The sequence below is a fragment of the Coturnix japonica genome, chromosome 23 (genome assembly GCF_054131305.1).
Source record: "Coturnix japonica strain WE chromosome 23, WE-NBRP24, whole genome shotgun sequence".
NCBI lineage: Eukaryota > Metazoa > Chordata > Aves > Galliformes > Phasianidae > Coturnix > Coturnix japonica.
This window is the reverse complement of record NC_140685.1, coordinates 8,889,101-8,910,608: the sequence shown is the minus strand read 5'-3', so window position 1 is coordinate 8,910,608 and position 21,508 is coordinate 8,889,101. Positions and strand designations below refer to the sequence as shown.

The 21,508-nt window shown below is 41.3% G+C and overlaps 2 protein-coding genes and 1 long non-coding RNA gene across 11 annotated transcripts in view; 2 read left to right on the top strand and 1 right to left on the bottom strand.

Moving 5' to 3' along the window:
* The window catches only part of STXBP4 (syntaxin binding protein 4), a 42,964-nt gene extending 33,680 nt beyond the window's left edge, over positions 1-9,284 (top strand). For all 6 annotated transcript variants that reach the window (XR_014936662.1, XR_014936661.1, XM_085522551.1 and 3 more), the window contains 2 exons: positions 300-357; positions 7,285-9,284. Coding sequence is in view for 4 of the 6 variants with exons in the window: in XM_085522551.1 (XP_085378677.1) it covers positions 300-357; positions 7,285-7,399 (173 nt within the window). In the remaining 2 variants the exon portion in view is untranslated. The remainder of the gene's footprint in view (positions 1-299; positions 358-7,284) is intronic.
* The window catches only part of LOC107322073 (uncharacterized), a 29,307-nt gene extending 9,995 nt beyond the window's left edge, over positions 1-19,312 (bottom strand). Inside the window, exons 1-4 of one of the 4 annotated variants that reach the window (XR_014936664.1) lie at positions 19,188-19,312; positions 18,195-18,309; positions 17,597-17,792; positions 15,639-15,802 (exon numbers count right to left, since the gene is read on the bottom strand). This is a non-coding gene — a long non-coding RNA (uncharacterized LOC107322073). Of the gene's footprint in view, positions 1-15,638; positions 15,803-17,596; positions 17,793-18,194; positions 18,368-19,187 lie in introns of those variants that run through there. The other 3 variants (XR_001558803.3, XR_014936663.1, XR_014936665.1) reach the window with 3 other exon arrangements.
* A 302-nt stretch (positions 19,313-19,614) lies between these two features.
* HLF (HLF transcription factor, PAR bZIP family member) overlaps positions 19,615-21,508 on the top strand; it is a 32,212-nt gene continuing 30,318 nt past the window's right edge. The window contains exons 1-2 of the mRNA XM_015879676.3: positions 19,615-19,903; positions 20,745-21,080. Coding sequence (XP_015735162.1) covers positions 19,798-19,903; positions 20,745-21,080 — 442 coding nt within the window. The 5' untranslated portion in view covers positions 19,615-19,797. The remainder of the gene's footprint in view (positions 19,904-20,744; positions 21,081-21,508) is intronic.

The following is a 21,508-nucleotide window of genomic DNA, read 5'->3' as shown; positions in this document are numbered from 1 at the left end:
GTCTTTGAGATAGGCTGTGACTTGAACAAAAATAGTGGAACTCGTAAGACAGTAACATTTCCAGATGACTTTCAAGCTAAAGCTCTTTGCAGAACAATTTTCACGCATCTTTTAATGCATGTATATTTCTAGTCCACAAAGAAAAGAAAAAAGGGATTTTTAGGATTTTCTTTCTCTTATCATCTATAACAAAAAGACTGAGAATTTGTTTATAATCTTCTCTGAACTTACACCCCTTCTAAGCCATGTGGTCCTTGTGTCACTTTACACCTTGAGACATCTTTTTTATTTCATTGTAGGTCTACCTTATGGATGGGAAGAAGCCTATACAGCAGATGGAATCAAGTACTTCATCAAGTGAGTATTTCTGAGACTGAACGGATCAGAGCTAAAATAAATTCCCATCTAACTGCATTTTTAAAACTAGAATTAACAGGAAAAAAACTAAGCAAATTATCAAAAGAAGGTGGAGTTCTGTCTGCTCTCCTGTTTCTGCAGCACTCACAGCGTGGTGTAACTAGGAAGACCGTTGTTTTCAGGTTACCTCCTGTCCTGAATGAGTATCTGGGGGAGAACTGCTTTAGGGATGAATTCAGCCTTATCTCTGCAGCTACAGATGACTTTTTTTTAATGTAATAACCTGTTCCCTTCTGTGGGAATCAGTTGTTCTGTTGCTGTAAAACGCTGTGTTTTTTGTTGGTTTTTTTTTTCCAGAATATAGTGAAAACTAATTCATATAATAGTTCTATTCTTGTTTAATAAATAGCGAATTATTCCAACTACTGGAATTTACATACTCTTTAATTCTTACAGGCATCATGAAAACACTGTTTTGCAGGTCCATTTCCCTGAAGTCTCTTAAAAGACATAAAAGGGAGCAAATCTTGCACTGAGATGCCACTTTTATCCCAAACTCTTGCAGAAGTCACAGAAATAACAATGAAGGTTATATATTAACTGGTGAAGAAAAGCAGGAAGTTGGGTTTCTTGTTTTTTGGTTTGTTTTTTTCCCCAAACACTGCTCTGTTGTCCTTGACTCATCCCATGGTGCCTGAGGCTACATGTATTAAAGCAGACGTGATTTGTTGGGGCTTTTTGCAGAGGTTTTAAACACACCACATACAGCGGTGCATTCCAGCTCTAGTCAATGGGTGGCTTTTATTTTCAGACAAATACAAGTTACTAAATGGGATTTATAAGAAACAAAATTGTAGGCAAATAATTTAGGAAATCAAAGTAAATCAGCAGCCATTTTCATAGCAGTGGAAATAAATACAAGAGCAAGTATTAAGCAGAGCAGTGTTCACTTGGTCTCCATCTGTTGATACAGGGAGACATTATGGCACAGTTGGATGCTTAAGGTGGGTGCTGAGTTCTGTTCTGGGAAAAGCACTTGGAATACAGGCTTATACCGGCGTAACTGGGAACTAAGCTTGAAGAACAAATTATACAAATAATACACTAGCTACAGAATAAGAGATCTAAACTTTTTTTCCTGCATTTACCAATGTTTTTTTGTTCAAGTGCTTATATGGGTTGCAAGTCTCTTGTTTCTAATGTAGTTTGATGGAGATTTCAAGATAAAATTTTACCGAATGTTGAAAGTATCATTGGAAAAATCCTCTTCTAGGAGGCACTTGCTTGAGCTCCATCTTTATCAGCTCATCCTTTTCAGATAATTAGACAATTCAGATAATTAGTTTGTTTAAATGGGAATTAGCTGAATAGTTGACAGTTCACTATCCTAGGACTGTAACCTTGTTCTCTTTGGCTGTGAATATCAATGCTTTTATTCTTTGGTGTTTAGAAGATCCAAAGCCAAGAGGGGTGTAAGTATTATTTAGTAGTTGCCTTCAGTTCCATTGTGCTTTATTGTGCCATCAACTAGCTGAGTCCATAAATCTATATGCTATAAATCTAATGTGGTAAACACCCCAGAATGGAATCTTAATAGCACATAAGCTTGAGACAGCTTGCTGTGAAATTCCCATAAATATCTCTGAAGGGGGTGTAGCAATATGAACTGCATGAGAAATCAGAGTTTAAAAGAAGCAAACCAGCTGGCTTGTGTTACACACTGAAGTGAAAACCCACTTATGTGAATAAATGACATGAATAAAACATTTACAGGGCTTTATTCCTAAGGCACTGAACTGCTCTCCATCAACTGTGGAAAGCATCATCTTGTCCACCCGTATGTACCTTCAGACAACTTTTGAAATCACCTCTTTTACTCAAGAAATCATTTCAGGTTTCACAGTAAATTATTATTGATCAACCAGGTTGCCAAGGATTGGTCACAAAGTGCAGAGAAGTGTGAGGAAATCAGCTTTAAGACTCCTAGCGTGTCATAAACTCATGTGCCGCTATGCTATGCTATGCATTACGGTCGTGCGTATGGATTTACCATGAAATGTCAGGTAGCAGCATAAGCCTCTCTGAGTTCTGTTCCAGTATGCATTACAGAAAAAGCAAGCTTAGTGTTCTGCAATGTAGTATAAAATAAGTTATCTAAAGGACAAAAATTATGCTAGTAGACTAAAAGGCAGTGAATCGGCTTCATTGCTAATGTAACTCTGTTCTCCTGCTGAAGAGTGAAAGTTGAATTTGGCCCCAGATATGTTTTGAAATAATCTGATATACTTTACAGTAATGGAGAGTGCAAGCATTATTTCATTTTGCCTGTCAGCAATACAGTCCTTCGCTCACACACAGCCCCAGATTCATGCCCCCTCACATGATATCTAGTAGAAATACATGCCAGCTTCTTCGCTATTTTACCGCATTTTAACAAGAATAGTATTTCTATTCTTGTTTACAGCAGTGAATTTGTTTCAGAAGGGTTGAGATTTTGACCTTATTAACTTAAAGTGACAACTGAATGTAGCCCAGTGGGTTTTTCAGCAGTCCACTGCAATTCCAGTAAGAGGAGAAAATCCTAAGTCTAGATCAGAAGGAATCTCTGGATGTCAAGTCATCAAACCTTCTGTTGAAAAGTAAGTGAGAGTCCTGTCAAACCAAGCCCTGGATGTTTTTAGTGAGGAAGTTGCCACCACCTATCCAGGCACCCTATTCCAATGTGCACCTGATGATGCTTGAAGGTCCCTTCCAACTGAACAGTATACCTGGGACACTATTATTTTTCCTCAGAAAACCCATCAAATTAATCTCTTCCATCCTCCCACTACATTCACCTTTAACATATGGCAGCTCTGTATCATGAGACTGGCACCTATAATTAGGTAGGGCCTTGCTATTCTCCCTCCCACTTCCACCCACTGCTTACATATGTATACAGTTTGTAAGGACCAGCTGTGAATTTTGCCCCTGTAAACACTTGTAACTTTTTAACAGGACTAGGTTCCAGCTACTCCATATTAACTGTTATTTTTCTCAAGAACATTTATCTTAAATTAAATTTGCCTGAAAGACACGCAGAAGTTCCCAAAGACTTCAATGTTTTGGGATGCTTTCTGTTAGATGAATTAGGGCATCTGGAATTTCTATCTTATATTAAAAAGGAAATGGTTACGTTTGATTTATGATTACTTTTCATTAATTTACCTAAAAATGAGAAGCTTCACATTGGAGCTCTGCATACCTCAGTGTGACAAAACAGGCACAGAAGGTGCTCTGACAGCATGTCAGTATAACTGAGAGTGGAAGACAAGCAATACGTGTAATACAGGTTAATAAAAACACACAGTGTGTTCTGGTAGCTTTTGAAATCGTACCTAAAAATTCATGCTTCTGCTTTGGAAAATATCAAATTGAACTTCTTTTATCATATTCTAGTTCTTTTGGTTTTGTACTGAAAGGGGCCAACATTAATTCTGTGGAAAGCTGGGCATGCACAGAAACTGTTTATGGTTTTATGACTCAACTAAGAATTAGCACGGCATGTGTGATAAATGAACTTCTGTAGTGTAAACAGTGAAGCAGAGCTAAAGGTACCATTGTAAATGGAAAATAAATCACAGTTGATTTTATTCAATTGAGAAAACAAACCTGTTCCTTTTCTAAGTGCACTCTACGCATCTCTACTGCATTGCAAAGGACACAGAAACGCAGCACATTCATGTGTTTGGTTTTTCCTCTGCTATTCTATTCCAGTATGTACTATAATATTGCAAGATACTAGTTGACCATAGGCAACCTAGGAAGAAATCAAGTTCAATTAAGATCAAACCGTAGCATAGGTGATCTAAGAGTAAACTTCTGCAATTCTGTGATTGGGTCGCAGGGAATTCTGTTAGTCTGGTTTTCACTAGTTGCACAGCTATGAGAAAAATAGCCTCAGTAGTGCTAAAATAGTGCGACCAGGAAACTTGGCTTTGGATTTCATGATAACATGAGCTCGTAATACAAGAATGTTAAGATCTTAAGCTGCTTTTGGTTGGGTAATTTTTTTCCTTGAGAGGCTGTTTGTTTTTTAATTTCAAGAACCAAAACGGAGAAGCATTCTTTCAGCTTCCACAAACACTGCTGCGTCCAGGTTCTGACGTGTCTTACGAAGCAGCTGTTAACATTTCAGTAAGGAAATACTTAAAGCTGAAATTACTGTTTTGCTCAAGCCTTGTAAATTCCACTGAAATCAGTGCAGTGATTTCTTTTGCCTCTGCTGGGTAATTCTACTCTTAGCCTGGTGTGATCAAAGGTCTAGTTTTCACCTATTTTGCAACTTACATAAATAGAACTGGACACTGGAAAGTTCAGGCTCCCAGGAAGTTTTCCTCTGCTGGGGCATTTATGAGCTGAGTCAGTACTCTTGGGATGCTGCATTTGGGGAGAGCCATCAGAGGCAGAGCGGTGCACACTAAGGGTTTTCTCAGGGTGTGTTTCATGTGAGGCCTCAGGAGGCATTGGTTGACACAGCCCTGCGAGGGTAACAACAGCTGCCTAAAAGTGGTGCGAGGTGGAATTCAGGTCAGGCTTGTGAAACTGTGAGAAGTTTGTATATCCTGTCGCTCAAACCTTTGGGCTTATTCAGCCTTGGCTCTGATCCTATTTTTATTACTGCTTTCATTTTCGATTGGCTCATTAGTTTGTTGTTGGTAATTTTTAATGATAGAGCATGCCACTTCGATGAGTAAATCTTCCTAGTGATAACAGCCTTCTGAGATTGCTCATACATTTTTCTTAGTAGACAACTGTTTTATCAAGGCATAAATAGTGAGAGTCTCTTCTTTCACTTTATATCCCTCAAGCTTTAATTACCAGTAAGCCAAACCTTCAGTCCCTGAGGGACATTAAAGAAAACATAACAACATTTATGGCACCTTAGGACACAGTGACAAGTGCTCTCAATCTTCTGGCAGCCAAGGAAAGGTAATGTCAGTGCGGTCCTTCAGGACCGAGCAGCTCCTTGGGTACTTTCATACACTCTATGCCTTAAAAGAGAGTCCACTTTTAAACCAATTTTAACAAAGGAAGGAAAAAAAGAAAAAAGGAAAAAAAAAAAAAAAAGGAATGTTTAACTTAAATAATCTGATTTTCATAAATATAAGAAGCCTTCCTGAAATGCCTGAAAGAGTAGGTTTGTATTCCCTCTTGCTCATATTGATGGCCCTAACACACGAATCAGTGAGGATGTATTTCTAATACAGGAATGTTCTGCAAACCAGAAAATCTGGGATTATCTCTTCGGACTGATTATGTCAAAGCTTTTTAGCTACAGCACTTGTAGGGAGCTAAAAATAAATAGCAGAGGGTTTATACATTTATTCTTTACCTAAATCATCTGTGCATATTGTGTACATTTTCTTACAATGTCTGTCTTTTTACAACTGCTTTTTACGTGCTATCTGGACCAAGCATTTATTTATAAGAGTTATTTCCTAGTAAGGACTTTAACAAAGGGTTTAAAACAAACTGTACTACTGGAAGCATGGGATAAAGTTTACTGCAAGTTTAAAAGAACTGAGTTCTAAGGTATGCAGCAGGTCAAGGCATGCTACAGGTAAATATCAAATGAGAAAAAAGAATTCAAAAATAATGAGGTTCTTATTTAAATTCAGTAATGGGTTGCTGAGAAATGGCTTGATAAAAGGCAATTTAAACACTTAGAATGGTACTGCAGGCAATAAATCTTGCATTGGCAGTGAATAAATGGATGGAATCTAGTTCTTTCAGCTCCCATGATTCCTCAGGTACTGGGAGGAGTTCTGTCTTAACGCAGGTAGGTGGAAAGCAGTCTCCATACCCATAAGGCAGTGTGATGGAACTGACCCACGAAATCCTACTTCAGAGAATCAGCTTCCATTATCAGATATTCTTTATAGTATTCTTGAAGATAAAAATGCAAACTTTTCACCTGAAAAGGTAAATCTAGAGTAGTTTCATCACAACACTTCATGTTTAGCTAAACTTATGCACCAGAAATGTAAATAGAGGCATGAGCTTTAGGTACAGTCTGTTAGTAGTTGTGAGATTTATTGAGCAGAACTGTCTTTTACACTTTATATTATATAGGCCATATTTTTCAGCCACTTTTTCTAATGAACTTGTATTAAAAAAATAATCTTTGCACTGGCTTGACTATAAAAACGGTGAATTTATTAGCAAGATTTTTTAAGTCGAAAGAAGCTATTTCCTTTACCAAGAACACATTATTCCAGAAGGGAGAAGAGGCTGTGTCTTGCCCACACACAGTATGGCTAGCATGCATGCTACCAATTGTAGGGTGTACAGTGTTCTCACCCTCAGACAGTAAGCCCATCCCATTTATCTGTCCTTACCAAGTTTGAGCAGGTTCTTTCCATTCATATGGAAGTTTAACAAAAATATCAAGCAGCTCAAAATGCTTTTCAGGTATGGGGTTTAAGCCTTTAACAAAATAATGCTCCCTTTTATTACTTGAATGTGTATGAAGGCAGTGAGAGCGTCTACAGAATTTGTTATACAAGACATGCAAAGTACACCCTTGTTTGGGTTTATTCTTCAACTTTTTTTCTGTAAGAAATATTACTGACAAGTATTCAGTCAACTTCCTCTTATCCACATCACCTTATCTCTAACTGCTATGATGGCAATGTTAATACTCCAGTGTTAATCTCCTAGAAAAGCACTCTCTAATTTATTTAATTTATTTCCAGATTCTAGCAGCCAGAAGTCCCCTCATTTTGTTTGTAAAATCTCCTAGTTAGCAAGACAAAGATAATTCAATATTTGAAAGCATTGTAATGATAATACAAGGCCTGAAAATGGTGGATATCATCTGGCATTTTTTGTTTCAGAGACTGGTAAACCTTCTAGATTGCTAATAGCATTTCTTTCCTTTTTTAGCCATGTGACACAGACAACATCGTGGATCCATCCTGTAACAAGCGCACTGAGCTTGCTCTGCTCTGAGGATGATGACGATGGAATAAGAGAGACTCCGGGATCCAAGAGCCACTGAGGGCATCTGCTGACTGAAAGTAATTTGTCTGATTTCTGAACATTAGATAGAAGTAGCAAACAATTTATTCTAATGTTCTCTAGTCTAACATAGTAGTACCCAATAACACCTCTCCTCATGAAGTCTGAGGGACTTCTGCTCTTTATTTATCTGGCTTTATTCTTGGGTGCCTCAAAAGATGCAGGCACTGCAGAAGTCTCTCCTAGTCCGTAACTTCCCCAGCTGTGTAGGGATCAGCTGTGTATCTTTGGACCCGATTCATATGCAAGGTCTGCTTTTTTTTAAGACCAGCACTAGTGAGTGTAATGCAGATGGATGCCTTTTGTGTAACTACTGAATGATCTTATTTTTATAGAAGAAATTTGTGAATGAGTTTTGCTAACAGAAATTCGGCAGTTAAAAATTACAAGTATTGCAGCCCTGATTATTTTTAAGGTCGGGCTTTAGGAAAATGAATCTTTGATAAGTTATCAAACAAAAAGAAGCAGTTTTGGTAGAGGACACCATACTTGGTCAACAATATGTGGCACGAAAGAAAATTATTCTCCTTCTGTACTCTGCTAAAGCGATACATACGTGCATCAAATGCTTCAGTAGAAGCTGTGAAGTTTCAAGTACAATGAAACCTGTGAAACCACCTCCAGGATCAGCAGAAATCAGTCATCTCCTCAAAATTGGTCTTCAAGTAGAACAAAATCATTTTGTAAACACTTGGTGATGATTTAAAGAGGATGAACAAAATGATGGGGAGCTACTGCGATCTAAATGAACAGGTTTCACTGCACCTCAATAGCACAAGATATTTTACATCTCATTATTCACAACACGAGATATGATGCCAGCTTTACAAATATATGATTCAATGCTATATTTTTCTAGAGACTTTGTGTATGTATTTTATATATATATGTATATGGTAGGTGTTGACTAATGAACATTGAGAGTGATGAGGAGGGAGTAACTGCTACCAGTATTCACTGACCACTGAAAATGACTGAGATCCAGGGCACAAAACTATAGCCTTAGAAGTAATTTGGATGCTTTATGACAGGAGCTTTCACTTCATACTTCCATGATAGTCAGATTGCATACAGACTTCAGTTTTCCAGTTCTGCTCCAGAGAGGCTGAATCTCCACTTGACCCTCACAGTCTTGATTTATTCTGCTAGTGGCTTTTTGACAGCTAACTGAGTGTTCTTCACAGGAGAAGCTATTTAGGGGCAGAGACTATGGATCAGGCAGACTTCATCAGAAGAGGCTTTATAGAGACCTAGCAGCAATTTAAAACTGTCCTCGTGTTGGATCAGCTGGAGGAGGACAGCAATGTACATACTGCTTGCCCTTCTTGAAGAGCTGGTAATGATCTCTTGCTCTAAGAACGCAGCACACAGCCTGCTGTGCACGAGAGGGGATGAAATCAAGGCACGATGCCGGTGTTCTGCCAGCTCTGCTTACTGTCTCCACCCCCAGATGAGAACATTTCAGAAACATGAAGACTGTTTCTTTTCTCTTATAAATTTGCCTAGAAATTAAAGTCATTAGAAATAGATCTCTACATCTATCTAGCTTTTTCTCTGGTAAGCATTACCTCTTCAGATAATCCACTAGTTCAGCTGCTCTGCTGTTGAGGCTACATTTTCATACCTACAATTTCCAAATGTTCTAATCTATTTTTGTATGCTGGCATGCTTGTTTCCTAGGATATTTCTCTGTATCTCCCCTTGTCTCTTCCTTTCTGTGAAGTTTTTTGTGAATTTATTTTTTGTGAATTTTGTGAAATTATTTTGATTAAACTGAACTATGTATATTGAGAAAACGGTTCTAGGATAACTTTAGAAGAATTTGTAAAGAACAGTTGTCAAAATAAACAGCACTGTAAACATTGGCTTCCTGTTCTTATTGCAGAATTTAAAAAATGATGTGGGAAAAAAAAAAGTTCATTTTATACCCTTTCAAATAATGAATGTACAGCTTTGGAAAGGGATGGCCATAGGGCCAGAAATAATCCCTGTATCTTTTGTTTACTTTCCACATAAAGGTGACAATGAAAAATACTCTTCTGGTAAACACTGGTGTTAATCCTTACCTGAATATTTGCACCATTCTGCCCTTCAAATACTGCAAATACTGTCAACTTTAAATGGCACATTTGCTGCCACCAAAGCAAATAGCTTAACATAGATACCCACGTGGACATATTAGGTATTCAGCTTTGCTAAGAAATTTCCTTGTAAGACTACTCAAGGTCTCAACAAATCAACTATTTCCCAGGTAGCTCCCAGTGCATTTCTTGAGCTGAGCAAGAAACATGAGCTTAGACTTCAGCTGCTGCTAATGAATACAGCCACATCAGTTTAAATAGAGGCACCTGTCAGCTCACACTGGTACCAGCTTTACAGTGATGTTTAGCAGCTTAAAGAAGTTGATGGAGTTAATGGGAATTAGGTACCTAACCTACTTAGATGCTGCTATAAATGCTGCTAGGCATGTTTAGGTACCTAAATATCTTAGTAAGTCCTTCTCCTCACAGCCTACAGTGATAGTGTACCAAAAATCAGCTAGTAATGAATAAAGCCTGCCCTCTGTCCTCTCTAACTAGCTTTGCCTTTCCCTGGGGATTGATTTCACATAATACTAAAAATACCAGCTGTCTCACAGGTATTTCCATCCAGGTTCCTTTTGCATTTTTGGTAGCTTGACTATTCGCTGTTCATTCCAGACTCTTTTTCCCACAAATATTGCCTAATATTGCCATGGATCTAGTAGGTTGATATTTTTCTAACATTCTTTTGAGATAAATTAGGAGTTAGGATGGGAATGACTTGACTTCACTATTCAGGAAGTTAAAATCCAACGACCAATACTGATTTTGTCGCCATAGCAATTTGACTTAGTACCCAAGTCAAATCCAAACTACTTGAAGCTGTTCATTCAAAGGGAATATATAGAAAACAAAAGTCCAATGCACACCTTCTTCCCAGTTATGCCCACTTAGGAAGTTATCTGGGAAGTCTGCATATCCCCTGCAGTTTGCCCCTGAGTCCATAAGGCCATCTCTGATTTTAAACTCCTGCTTTCAAAGAGATTCTTCCCTTTTAAACTGCCTCAACAAGAGATGAAGTGAACTAACACAGAGTTGGTAGTCTGATATCATTACCTGAAGATCTTTTGGGTAAAAGAAACCATGGAAAATCAGCAGTTTGGCCAGAGTTTGGATAAGTCATGATTTCAACCTGACTTCCAGAAACCACAGAATCATCAGAAATGCCTTAATCTCTTTTAAAGTACCCTGCTCTCTATCTATTAAGCAGTCACCATTTCCCTATGGCCCAATTATTATTATCACTAAGAACGTTCCTTGCTCTCATATGCGAATTCTTTAAAACATGATTAAAATAGAAAAAGATTTAAAATGACGTTTGTGGCCTAAAATAAAAAAAAGTAATAGCATCAATATGGGAAAGAGACAATCTTAGCATCGGGATTCCTTCTCATGTTCTCATTTGTACTCCAAGGAGGATGGTAACACATCACCATTCCTTTCCAACTACAGTAGCCTCAAAAATCCAAGAGCCCTGAGTTCTCCAGGGATTGTGAAGTTTTCAGTCCCCAGGCAGCAGGCTGAACTGCGTTTATTAATCTCTAGCCTGTGCCACCAGGGACTCTAACATTAGGTACTGTAATTAGTCACCATGGGGGTTACAAATTCCGAGTCAAAGACAACTGTACATAATTGATGTCATGGCATGAAGAGGAGCTGATGAGCCCATTAAGAAAGCTGCCTGTCACTCTCAGAACATCCTGTTCCTTAAAATTAAATACAGAATGTGTTGTAAAGGATAAAGGTGCAGAGGAACAGGAAATAAGACTACCTGCAGAGTTAAAGATTGATGGTCTTCCTATTTGGCTACTTGGAAGATGCAACTGAAAGGAATTGTTTTATCACTAAAGGAAAATGTTTAAATGCAATTAACATTATCTCATTCATTTCTCTGTCTGCTCATTTTGGCATGTAGTACTGTCACTTGAACTTAACTTCTCAAAAATACGTATGTGCTTAACTAGTTACAATTCTATGTGCTGAAGTAGCAGCTAATATGGGCTATAGTGCTCCAAAAAATGTTCAGGTTCCTGCAGCACATCATGCTGCAGACAAATTGGAAAGGTAAGTTGAGGGGCATGGTGCTGCTGGGGGTGCAAACAGTGGCATGCAGGAATGACTGACTTTAGTAGTTCGAGTTGCCAATGCCATCACAACATCCACCTGCTGTTCTTCTCCTGCCCTTCTCACTGTCATCTACTGTGTGTTTCTGAGGGAAAGACTACAGCTCTGTCACCTCCCAAACAGGTAAACTGAGCCTGCAGTAATCCCAAATACCTGTAATAAGAAGCATGGCTCTGCAACTGAGGCTGAAGGCTTTGAGAGCATGGAAGGACAGTGAGTCAGCTGGATGTACGTGCATTACGCCATGTCCCTGCCAGGGATGGCACCTAATTGGATTGCACAAATGCGACTTCTGTGTCTCTTGATCAGAAAGCCAAATTAAGCCTCAAGAAGTTTCAAACAAATCCCTACCTGAAAGTTTGCCTTGAAAAGAAACTGCTGATCACCAGTGCCATTTCAACTTTGCCCTAGAACAGAAGTGATATGAAAACTCCAAAACTACTGCTTTAAAACAAATAAGAGAAGCGAAGCACAAGCAGCAGATCTGCTGAATTCCTGGGTGCACTGAACAAAATCAGTCATGTGATAATGACAGGATTTTCTAGAAGACCTTTTAGGCATGCAATTTCTGTATTAATCTGTTCAGAAGTCCCTAGAACATCTGTTTCTTCTCTAAAATGGGAGTAACAGCCACTATAACAGCCACTTTTTACAGTGCAATGACAGCTACAGATGAAAGCGTGGTAATTATCAGTAGTGACTGCTGCTTGATGAAAGATATTCTTGAGAGCTTTTCTGTCAAGAATTTTTTTAATCTATGTGCAGATTCTGGATATGAACCTCAGCCACGACTGCAGTTCATGCAGTTCTGGGGGAGGAGAGAGGATTAAAATCATAGATTACAGCAGGATCCAGCTGGATTCAAGCCTTTTGAATCCAGGTCACAGGCAGGCTAGGAGCAGCTCCTGCTGCCCATCCTGACGAGCACTGGGCAGGCAAGGCGCAGGCTGCACTGCATTCACTGCACTGTGCTCAGTGTCATGGCCTCCTGGTAGAGCTCAAGCAGCTCCTCCCCTGCTGCATGTACCTGCTGGAGAAGAGCTAAATCAACTGAATTTTGTGATTTTGAGAGAAACTCCTTTAAGTGTTGAAGAAAATCACAACTCCTGTTATCTAGCATAGAAAGCTTTTTGGGTATTTTTTGCTGTCTGTGCTGATGCCTGATCATAAGGGGCCCTTTGAGTGCTAGAATGTGTTCTCTAAATGAATCAAAAGTGCAGTGTTTTGTGTCTATAGCTGCAATGTGTGTCAGAGCTACAAAATCACATCCCAGGAACTTGTACCTATTTTAGTTTTTATAAAAGTTTACCAGAAACTTTGAGGACAGCAAACCTTACATTTATAGTAAATCCAGCGCTACCTTTTTAGAACAGACATTGGCACAACCATGACAGCTCCTTTTCAGACCTTTATGACAGAAATACAGCGTTCCCACATTTCTTTGATTTTAAAAACCAGTCTGTGGCAGTGAGGTGCAGTACCAAGGGAATTTCAACAGCCCAGTGACAGTGAACTGTTTCAGCAGACACTACTCATGAGCCACTAATCCTACAGTAATCACACCTGACTGCCTTCCAAAGAACTTCAGCACAACTCCTAAGTAAACCAGGCTTATCTATGGGTAACCCAGAGCAAGCTGTGCTTTCTTGTAGGCAATATGCACAGAACTTCTGTTCAAGCCAGACTGATCCTGCAGCACAGGGAGAGCTTTCACCTCTGACGGAATGAAGACAGCTCAGCCTCAGAAATTCACAGCCTAGAAGGATCACGCCCTCTGGACCTAGAGAAGCTCTCAGCAGTTCAGGCTTCCTTTAAGGAGCAGAAATCAGCCAGCTTGTATCCATGGTATCTAAGGAGGCAACTCATGTCACTGCTAAAAATACAAACCTGCTTGCAAAAAGTTATATTCTAATAAGATCTGCATTTGTACTGCATTTGCACAACAAGCTTCTGCTGAGATTCCAGTTCCAAATGCTAACAGCACACAGGGAGAGCTTAGAGAAGCAGGAGACACAGGTGTAACACAGCTGCAGCTCAAAGAAAATCTGTGCTCCTGGTGCTCTGCCTCTCCCTTTCTCTCCCACCTGGAAGCACTTGGGGTTGAGCACTGTGCAGTCTCCAGCTTAATAGCACTGAGCAGGACACTGTGCCTCTAACAGCACTCAGGCCAAGGCTGGGTATTATCAGGCATTGCTGGGAGCTCAGCAAATCAGTGAAGAAGTTTCTCTGTGTATATCTTCAAGAGCTTAATGCAGTGGCAGCCATTCAAAGTATTTGTTCCACATAGAAATGAGTAACTGAAACCTCTCTGACACTGCTAATGCTTTCAGCTATTAGGAAAATAGTAATGCCACCTGGAAAGAAATACAGCTGCAAATGGGATAACCATTAAATAGCTGCATGCCAGGCCATGGGGCTCATTCCTGGGAAGTAAGAACAGTACAGCAGAGAAGCTGAAAGTTCCTAGAAGCAACAACCAGCATCATAAGGTAAAAATATAACTTTATCATTGTGACAACCTGCTTCTCTCTCGTGGTTAAGATACATTCCTCAACTTGCAGAGGATGGGGAAAAAAAGTCAGAAAAATGAGTTGGTTTAACACTAGATAGCTTTGACAAATATTAAATTGATAGACAAGCACTTCTCCATCTAGATTCACAAAACAGAAAATCTAACTGCTTTGGTAGTTCTTTGTATGCACCATTGTAAGCCTTGTGATACTGATAAAATGGAAAAATAAATCATATTGGATTCCATGAGGATCTCCATTACCATGTATCTTTCTTAAGCTCACTAACTTCACAGTATATCAAATTTCAGGTTAAACCAACCTAGGTTAGTTTAAATGTGTACCAGTGCTTTATTTAACAGTGTAGTATGGGTAGACACTATTCCAGCATTGCTGTGAACATCTGTTCCGAGTTACCAAAATTCCAGCTGAAAAACAAATATTTCCACTATAAATCAACCAAAACATTATCCAGAGTGTTGTAACAGATGCGAAATGATTCTGGCTCACTTCACCCTGTGGTTTGGCTCTTCTCTTAAAATTGCTGTGAATGTATTTATTTACACACTTCAAGAAATACACATTTGAAATGGCTGTTTAAGCTTACTTAGAACATGTCTGATGTTAGTTCAAAGCTAATGGGCACTTGAGAGACTATTCTTATTAACTACAGATGCCGCCATTTGACATAAACTCTGCTTACAGCTTTCCACATAGACCTGCTCCAGAGCAATCCCTGGAGCATTATCCTGCTCAAGTATTCCGAATGCTTCAATCCAGCAGCTCTTGAACTGGTGACTTGGAGTTTGTGCAAGGGGGAGTACTTGGGGTTTTGATTCCTTCTATTTTGCTGTGCTTTGGTGACTTTGTTTATTTTTTCCCCCATTTTTACACTGCTATTCATCTGTAGTTTCATGAGCTAAATGAATCAGAAGTGATATTGATTTAACGGGGATAAAAGAAATGAGATTTGTTTACTAAGCTTTACATTTGGAAAAAGGCTTTGAAAGAGGCTTCCTGGTTAATGGTCTGTTTGTGAATAAAATGGTCTGTTTAAGCAGATGTTGTAATTCCATTGTTTAATTGCAATAAGCTGCACCTGAGCAACTCTAATTAAAGGTGCTTCCCTTTCTAAAAAACTTGGTTATGTTAGAGAGATGTCAGCCCAGGAGAGAGCAGTAAGTAGTGCACCAAAACCTTACAAGCGGGAAAGAAAAATGTCTTAGGTTTTATCCCTCTTTCTTTTCATGCTATTCATTTTGGTGGTGAGTGGAAGAAACAGTGCTGTGTTTTGAGGATAATGTTTTGTAGTTGTTAATGATTTTCTGTCCTAAATGCTTGGAGGAAAACTGTAGGCTAAATTTAACAGTGCCTTTTATGATGGTTGGGAAATGGGAGCTGCAGGCTAGTTATCCAGCCCACAAACAATAGGAACGCATGGTCTGTCCAAAGACACCGTGGTGGCAAATGAAGAACTTGAGGGAAGTAAAAGGGAACAGCTTACCCTGCCATTGTGACTGTGGCGTGTGTTGGACTGGAGTTTTCAGAGTCTGCGTCGATGTGAACAGAATTCATTGAGAGGGCTTCAGCCATAAGTGCTGCTGTTAATCCCCGTCAGAGATTTCCAACTTATTATCAGAGTGTAGGACCACATTCTCCAAAGGCAATCTGTTAATTAATGCACAACAGTAAAGAAATTTTGCCTAAATTTAAGCAGCATAAAGATGTATATTTAGCTTAACAATTCTATTTGTAAGGAGATTGAAATGCGTATTCTGTATAAAAGACTGCAGGCTGCATCTCTTTTATGGCATTATATATTTGCTTTATATATTGTTAATTAGACCTAATTTAGGCCTTCAAAGAAAAAATCTCATTAAAATTCTGATTAGTGATGCTGGCAAGCCGCCATCTAAAAAGCCTCTATTTCTTCCTTTGATAAGTTTGAAACAGCTATAGCAAACAGTAAAAATAAGATCACAGCTTTCTTATGTCAATCAAAGTGATGTATTCTCCAGGTCAAAGCCATTTAAGAGAAAATACAGGAGGACGTCCTTATTTCCTTGTATATCTGCTGTTGCATGGCCATAAAATACTGGTTATGTTTATGCCCTTTGGTAATTTAAAAATAAAAATAAAACCCACCAGTGCCTTTGGAAATGCTAAGCTGCAAGGTAATTAAAGATATATGTTTTTAAAGGCTTAAAACAAATTGAATGGGAGTAAAATGAATGCAGATCTGTTTTAATACGAAACTAGTTATGTCTGATGACTTCAGAATAGGTTGTTGCCCAAGGCTTTCAATATAGCTCGTAGTCTAAATGCATAACCAGGAAAATGCAGAGGCAAGAATTCTTTAGTCCAGATATAGATAATTATGCATCTATGTTTCCACATATCAAGGCTGATAACTTTAAAATACAGTATTAAAAAAGGGCAAAGGCAGAATAAAGCAATGAAAAGCAAACATTCTATGGTTTCTTGTGTCTGTGTGAACATCAAAGTTTAGTATGATGCAACTGCCAGCTACCACTGTAACTTTCATATTTCATTTAAATGCACAAAAATAGTTGTACAGAGCGGAACATGTTTGAAACGGCAACTGTTACATCTCTCTTAATGTCTATCTTTTTCCATACATGTCTGTCCTTATAGGAGATGCAGTAATTTGCTCTTGGTAGATGACTAATCTACTCTCTCAGAAGATGAAAGAGGCAGCAGAGGCTCTGCAGGGGGCTGCTGACCACAGCTGAGGGAGAGGCAGGACTTGCTCTGCAGCTGCCCAGGATCTGCTCCTTGCACTCTGAGCACAATCCCCAGTGTGCAGCTGCTCCATCCTGCGTCACAGCAGGCAGCAGCACCGGGGACTGCTAAGGAAGAGCCAACAAATGGTTATGGGAAAATACCTTCACTTCCTTTTGGTAAACACTGAGCATACAACCGAAATCCAGATTTTGGATTAGTAAAGCTTATTCAATATTTGGAAACCCATTTTAAAAATCCAAGTTTTTTTTGTTGTTGTTGTTGTTTTTTTCTTCCCACCCAAGCACTTTTAAACCATAATCTTAAGAGATCTAATCTATTGCTGTATCAAGTAAAGGAAGGAGTTGTGTGCACAGAATGCAAGGCGCATTTGCCTCTTAAAATGGTGGTCGCTGTTCATTTCTGTATTGCTTTTTGTTACTTACAAATGTAGGTTTCAAAGTACAGGAAAATCCTGGTAGGCTGGTATTACACATATTCAGTGTATTTATTCTGATACTCAGATAACAACAGCTAGTTTCCAGCTGATTGTTTTTATTTATGACAGATTAACAAAAAATAGGCCATAAGAGAGACACGAGGACAGATTTTAAGGGTGCTGCAGCCTGATCTTGGCACTAAGAATCTTTTCCACTACTGCATATAAATGAGAGTGGGAGAACATTGAGGGGTGGAATGAGGGTGGGGGGGGAATCTCACCTGCAAGCCTTAATGGATTCAGTCCTTTAGGATAAACTGCACACAGGTTAGTAACCAACACTCCTGCACTGCTAGCTGTTCTTTTACAATGTGTGCTGCTATGATGAATCTTTCATTGCTGACTTCTAATGCCTTTGTTTGGAAGGTCGATTGTTGTCTGCAGGACTTGTCCCAGTTTTGCAGCAGGTCAGGCTTCCTTGAGAATGTAAAGAGGTTTATTGTATTTCTGGGTTCTTAATAAATACCACAAGATTAAAAACGGGTTTTCTGTAATTTTTTTTTATAAGAGCAAAGTGTGGGAATGAGGTGACTGTTACAGAATCGAGCCCAGAAGTACAGGTAAGAGATCCCAAGCTTTAGGCAGCTGCCTTGCAAGTCTGGAGTCAGAGCACTGGTCAGATTTTAGTGGGTGTTCAGTATGAAGCTTTACAAATCCAGATCTGATAAGCCTGAACATGCAGAACACTTGAAGCTAAATTCTGCCTGACCTTCCCCAGCACCATGCCTCCGGCAAGCTCGCTGAAAGCAGCCATTTGAAGTCAGAGAAATCTGGGTCATTGACTTCACTAGAAACCCTGAATAAGGAAGAGATGCTCACCTTTCACTCCTTCCTCCTGTTGCAGCTCTGCCTGGGGATGGGATGTTTCATTCTCTGCTTGTGGGTGCTCTTCTATCTCCAGTAAAACCAGTGCCAAGTTCCAAAATCAAACAGCCTAAGCACGTAAGAACAGCTATTCCTAACTGCCTTCCTGCTGCACGCGAGCCAAAAGTGAGAGAGGAATAGGAGCTGAGCACGGATAAAGGATCGAATTGTTTCTCCCACCGACCCCAGCTGGGAGTTACCCTTGGTCACATTTGGTCAGATCAGTGTCCAACTGCACAACAGGCCAATGACTTTGTGGCTTGTCTCAGCACAGCTGTGTCATCTCATTTCACATAGACACACCTGTGGGGTCTAAGCAATTCACCAAGGGCACCAGGTGCTTGGAACAGCCTGGAGAGGCTGGTTAATGCTTGACGAGGTTATGGTTGCTTTAAAAAATATAACAACGTATTAATTCCAAAAATGCAGTCGTTATTGAGAGTAACACTGAGTTCAGCCCAGGTCAGCTGTCCAGACGGGTGCATGTGTTTGATCTGCTGTCACAGTCAGGACTGACTGTAAAGCTTGAAATGATCAATCTTTCAGCTCGCAGCACATCAGCACTAACCGGTTTTATTTCTGAGAGCTGCAACGATCGCCTCTTGGAGCTGCCCAAGAAGAGGAAGAGAAAATTTCCTCTGCCATCTCCACAGAGCTGCTCCAAACCTCTCCCACATTCATTAAAAACCCTTGGAAAAAATAATAACAACAACGGAGGGGCAGATCACGGTTCGTTCAGCAGAACTCATTGCAGTGCTGAGGTGCCGTGAGGTGAGTTGAGGCGCCTCAGGGGGCGGGTCGGGCCCGTTGCTGTGGTTCCGCGCTGTGGCGCTGCTGCCGCCATTGGCTCAAAGTAGGTCAGCCCCCTTAATGTAACGCTGAGGAGCGTTTGGAATTGTGTGTGTTGGGGAAAAATTGCACACAGAAAATAATAAAAAAAACACAAACCCAAATCTTGGGAAGATTTGTTCTTAACATCCACGTGTGTGTGGGTTGCTCCGAAAGTAAGCTTGCTTTTTTCCACGGAAGCTGTAGCAGCAACGTTCGTTGTGCACTTTTACCACAGATGAGCAGGAGCTGCTTCCTCACACGATGCACCAGCAGCACGGCCCAGCGCTGCCACCCGGTTCCTATGTTAACGGCGCCGGGCCCGGGTCAGGCCCGAGGAGCGACACACCGGCTCAGCCCCGCTCCGCCCCGATAACGGCGCTGCCTCGTGCCGCTGTGCAGTCCCGGCTGTGGTAACACTGCCCCGGGGCGGCGCTCAGTGCCGGCACCTCCCTCCTTCCCCCCCCCGCTCCAATGGCGGGGCCGCGCCGCTCGTTACGTCAGCGGCGGTGGCTCCTGCACATGGGCGCGCGTTGGGGCGCGCTGCGCACAGCGGGAGCGGCGGTGGAGGAGGAGGAGGAGCTGCGCGGCGGAGGCTTCTCCCGCTCCGTGTGCCCGGCCGCCCCGCAGCCGTTCCACAGCGCTGAGCCTCGTTTCGCCGCTGCATCCGCCAGAGTGAAACGGTGAAGGAGCCGCTGCCGCGCAGCTTCGCCCCGAGGGAAAGCCCACCATGTCGCGGCCGCTCCCGCTGAACCCCACGTTCCTACCTCCCACCTACGGGGTGCTGAAGTCGCTGCTGGAAAACCCGCTCAAGCTGCCGCTCGCTCACGATGACGGTGAGGCCTCCCCTGCCGGCCGCAGCCCCCCGCGCTCCCCCCGCCGCCCCCTCGCAGCTCGCCCCGAAATGGCGGCTCGGCGCCGCCCCCCGCGGTTCGGTACCGGGACGGTTCCGGTGCGGTGTCGGGCGCTGCCGCCCTGACCCGCCGCCGTGGAGGGCTGTGAACCCCGGTTCGGCCTCGCAGAGCCACGGGCAGCTCCGGGCCGTGCGGGCTGCGACCCTTTGGGGGCTCCATAATGTCTGAGGAAAGTCAGGTGTTTCCCTACAGCTCCTCTTTGGCATCGCTGCTGTTGTAGGAAACAACGCTTAAACTCCTTTTTACTTCGATTCTACCCTTGAACATCAATATAGGTCCAGTCAGGCTTTGCCGCTCTGAGTTAAGAACTTTAAAGCATTAATAGCTCTATTTCTTCAAATGATGTATTTTGTAATTTGCTGCCTTGCCACCTTAAAGCAAACAAAGCAGTTATTAAATTCAAGGGGACCTTAATTTTTTTTAAGTGCTGCCTTAAAACAAACCCTTCAGGTTTAGGTTAAGACCGTTCCTTTCCAGCAGGATACAGCAGTATCTCCCAGCTTGCTGTTACTCACACGCTGGCTTTAAATCCAAGCATGCAATGGGATCCTTAACTAAAAGGAACAGAGAAAACCAAGCGTGGTTGCATCCACCAAAGGTTCTCGGTTGTCACAACCCTTCTGTTGTTCACTTAACTGAGTGAATTGGGGGGAACTGATTTTATAAAGCAAATATTTCCCCTTCACTCTTGGTTATAAGAAATAAGGAGTGGTAATGTTTTAAATACTCAGCTCTTACATCTTTGTTATCTGTTTTGTTTAAGCATTCGGTAAAGAAAAAGACAAAGAGAAGAAGCTAGAGGATGACAGCACCAGTACCACAGTCCCTCAGTCTGCTTTCTTGGGCCCGACATTATGGGACAAGACGCTGCCATACGATGGAGACACTTTCCAGTTGGAATACATGGACCTGGAAGAGTTCCTCTCAGAAAATGGCATTCCACCCAGCCCGAACCAGCACGAGCATAGCCCACACCAGCCAGGTCTGCAGCAAGCTACCTCAGCATCCCCTTCTGTCATGGACCTCAGCAGCAGGGCTTCTACTTCAGTCCACCCAGGCATGGTGTCGCAGAACTGCATGCAGAGCCCGGTCAGACCAGGTAAATCAGCCCTCAGAGCTTCCTCTGGATTGTGGCTTGAGCCTCCTCCCCACTGTACATCACTGCTCCTCACTGTACGGTTGACAGGCAGTTTAGAGAGAGCTGGTGTGATTCATGGCTTTTGTACTCAGAGAAGGAAAGTAGCTCTAGGTATTGTCAGGCTGCTCCATAGGGATTTTTGCTTAACTTATGTCAGGAAGCTGCAAGAATTCCAAGAAAACTTTCCTGTTGTCTTTTCTTCTTTGGTAGCCTGGCTAATAGCAGATGAAAAACATGCAAACAAAATAGTAACGTGTGTATGCCGTGGTGTGAAGTGAACGGGGAGATGGACCAGTAAAGTGAATGCTGTGGTTATGGTTTTTACCCGTATTTGAGCTGTAGCCTTGGTACTTATTTTTAGGATAATCCTTAGACCGTGCTTCCTGTTT